Here is a 1,303-nt window from a genome sequence, read left to right as displayed (position 1 = left end):
TTATTACTGAAGCCCAACAGCCAGACCATGTTCATAGGTTCAGCACACTAAAGCATGGAATTCATATCTGACTGCACAAATACACCTTCATAACTCTATTTTTATAGCCTTTATGCATTTAAAACGAACTGACTGACAAACAAATACATCAACAAATCAATAGGTTCACATTGTGATTAGGAACAAAGCGCACCAAAACTACATCTGTTTTGATTAAGATTTGATGCAAATTGATTGTACGCCAAAAAAGTGATGATGGTTGCACCTACTGGTCCTCAATGATGTCCTGACAGGAGGTGGAGATGATGTAACCAGCCGTAGAAGCCATAATAGCTTGGATGGATGACACCAACCTTAAAAATATAACAATACACGTAAGTGCTGCCAATGCGTTTGAATGTTTTCATGGTGTGATATATAGTGAAGTCCAAAAGTCTCAGACCACATTGATCTTTTGATCTATCCAAAGACTGTTTGGTCGCAACAAACTGAAATGTTACTATCTACTCATGGCCAAACCGAAGCCATGTTTAAGCCCGTGCAAGTGTTTTTTACCTGGCTGAAACAATGACGGCATCGCCCTCATTCCACCGCAGTCCCGGGATGGATTTGAGACACTGCTTGGACAAGAGGAAAAGGCCCGGGAAAAACACAGACCCCGCCGCTAAGATGGACAACATGGTCCCTCGTAGGTGAACTCCGAGATTACCGCGGTCAAAAAAGCCCCCCACAGTCCTCCTGTCCGGCTCCCGCTTCTGCAACCGAACACAGGGTTATGAATAAACAAACGAATGGCAAGCAAGTAGCTGATCAAATTGGAAGAGCGATTATAAAGAACAGCTCTTATCTCAAACAAGGAAGGGAAAATGGATTCTCCTGAGTCTGAATTGTGTTGCATAAACCAAGTTATTATGTACGCCCCATATGGTACCACATGTGGCCAGTCACAAGCAACATAAGTCTAACACATGCAAACCGAGTCACATGTCACAGCCAGAATCAGAGTCAATAATATCCTGCTTTTTTTGTTGTTGCCCTGAATCACACATGCCCTTTATTAATACAAAACCACCTACTGTAAATGTTTAATGATGACCGTTACTGAACACAAAGTATGCACAATGCATTATGCATGAACAATACACTAAATAAATGCATTACATACATACTAAAATTCATTACCTGGGATAATTGGCATGTGAGAGTGCAGACTTGCACTCTTCAAACTATTTTATGAATTTGACACATAGTAACAAGAACACAAATATGTTGAATATTCCCAGTAAAATGGAAATTATATATA

The 1,303-nt window shown here is 40.4% G+C and overlaps 1 protein-coding gene across 1 annotated transcript in view; it reads right to left on the bottom strand.

Annotated features, from left to right (window-relative positions):
* LOC107578766 (protein FAM57B-like) overlaps nt 1–1,303 on the bottom strand; it is a gene marked incomplete at its 3' end in the record, with an annotated part of 4,193 nt that overhangs the window by 1,319 nt on the left and 1,571 nt on the right. The window contains exons 2-3 of the mRNA XM_016264686.1: nt 556–755; nt 270–353 (exon numbers count right to left, since the gene is read on the bottom strand). Of these exons, the coding sequence (XP_016120172.1) occupies nt 270–353; nt 556–755 (284 nt within the window). The remainder of the gene's footprint in view (nt 1–269; nt 354–555; nt 756–1,303) is intronic.

This window comes from Sinocyclocheilus grahami, unplaced genomic scaffold (genome assembly GCF_001515645.1).
Source record: "Sinocyclocheilus grahami isolate Dianchi unplaced genomic scaffold, SAMN03320097.WGS_v1.1 scaffold11866.1, whole genome shotgun sequence".
NCBI classification, from domain to species: domain Eukaryota; kingdom Metazoa; phylum Chordata; class Actinopteri; order Cypriniformes; family Cyprinidae; genus Sinocyclocheilus; species Sinocyclocheilus grahami.
This window is presented reverse-complemented; position numbering and strand designations above follow the sequence as displayed.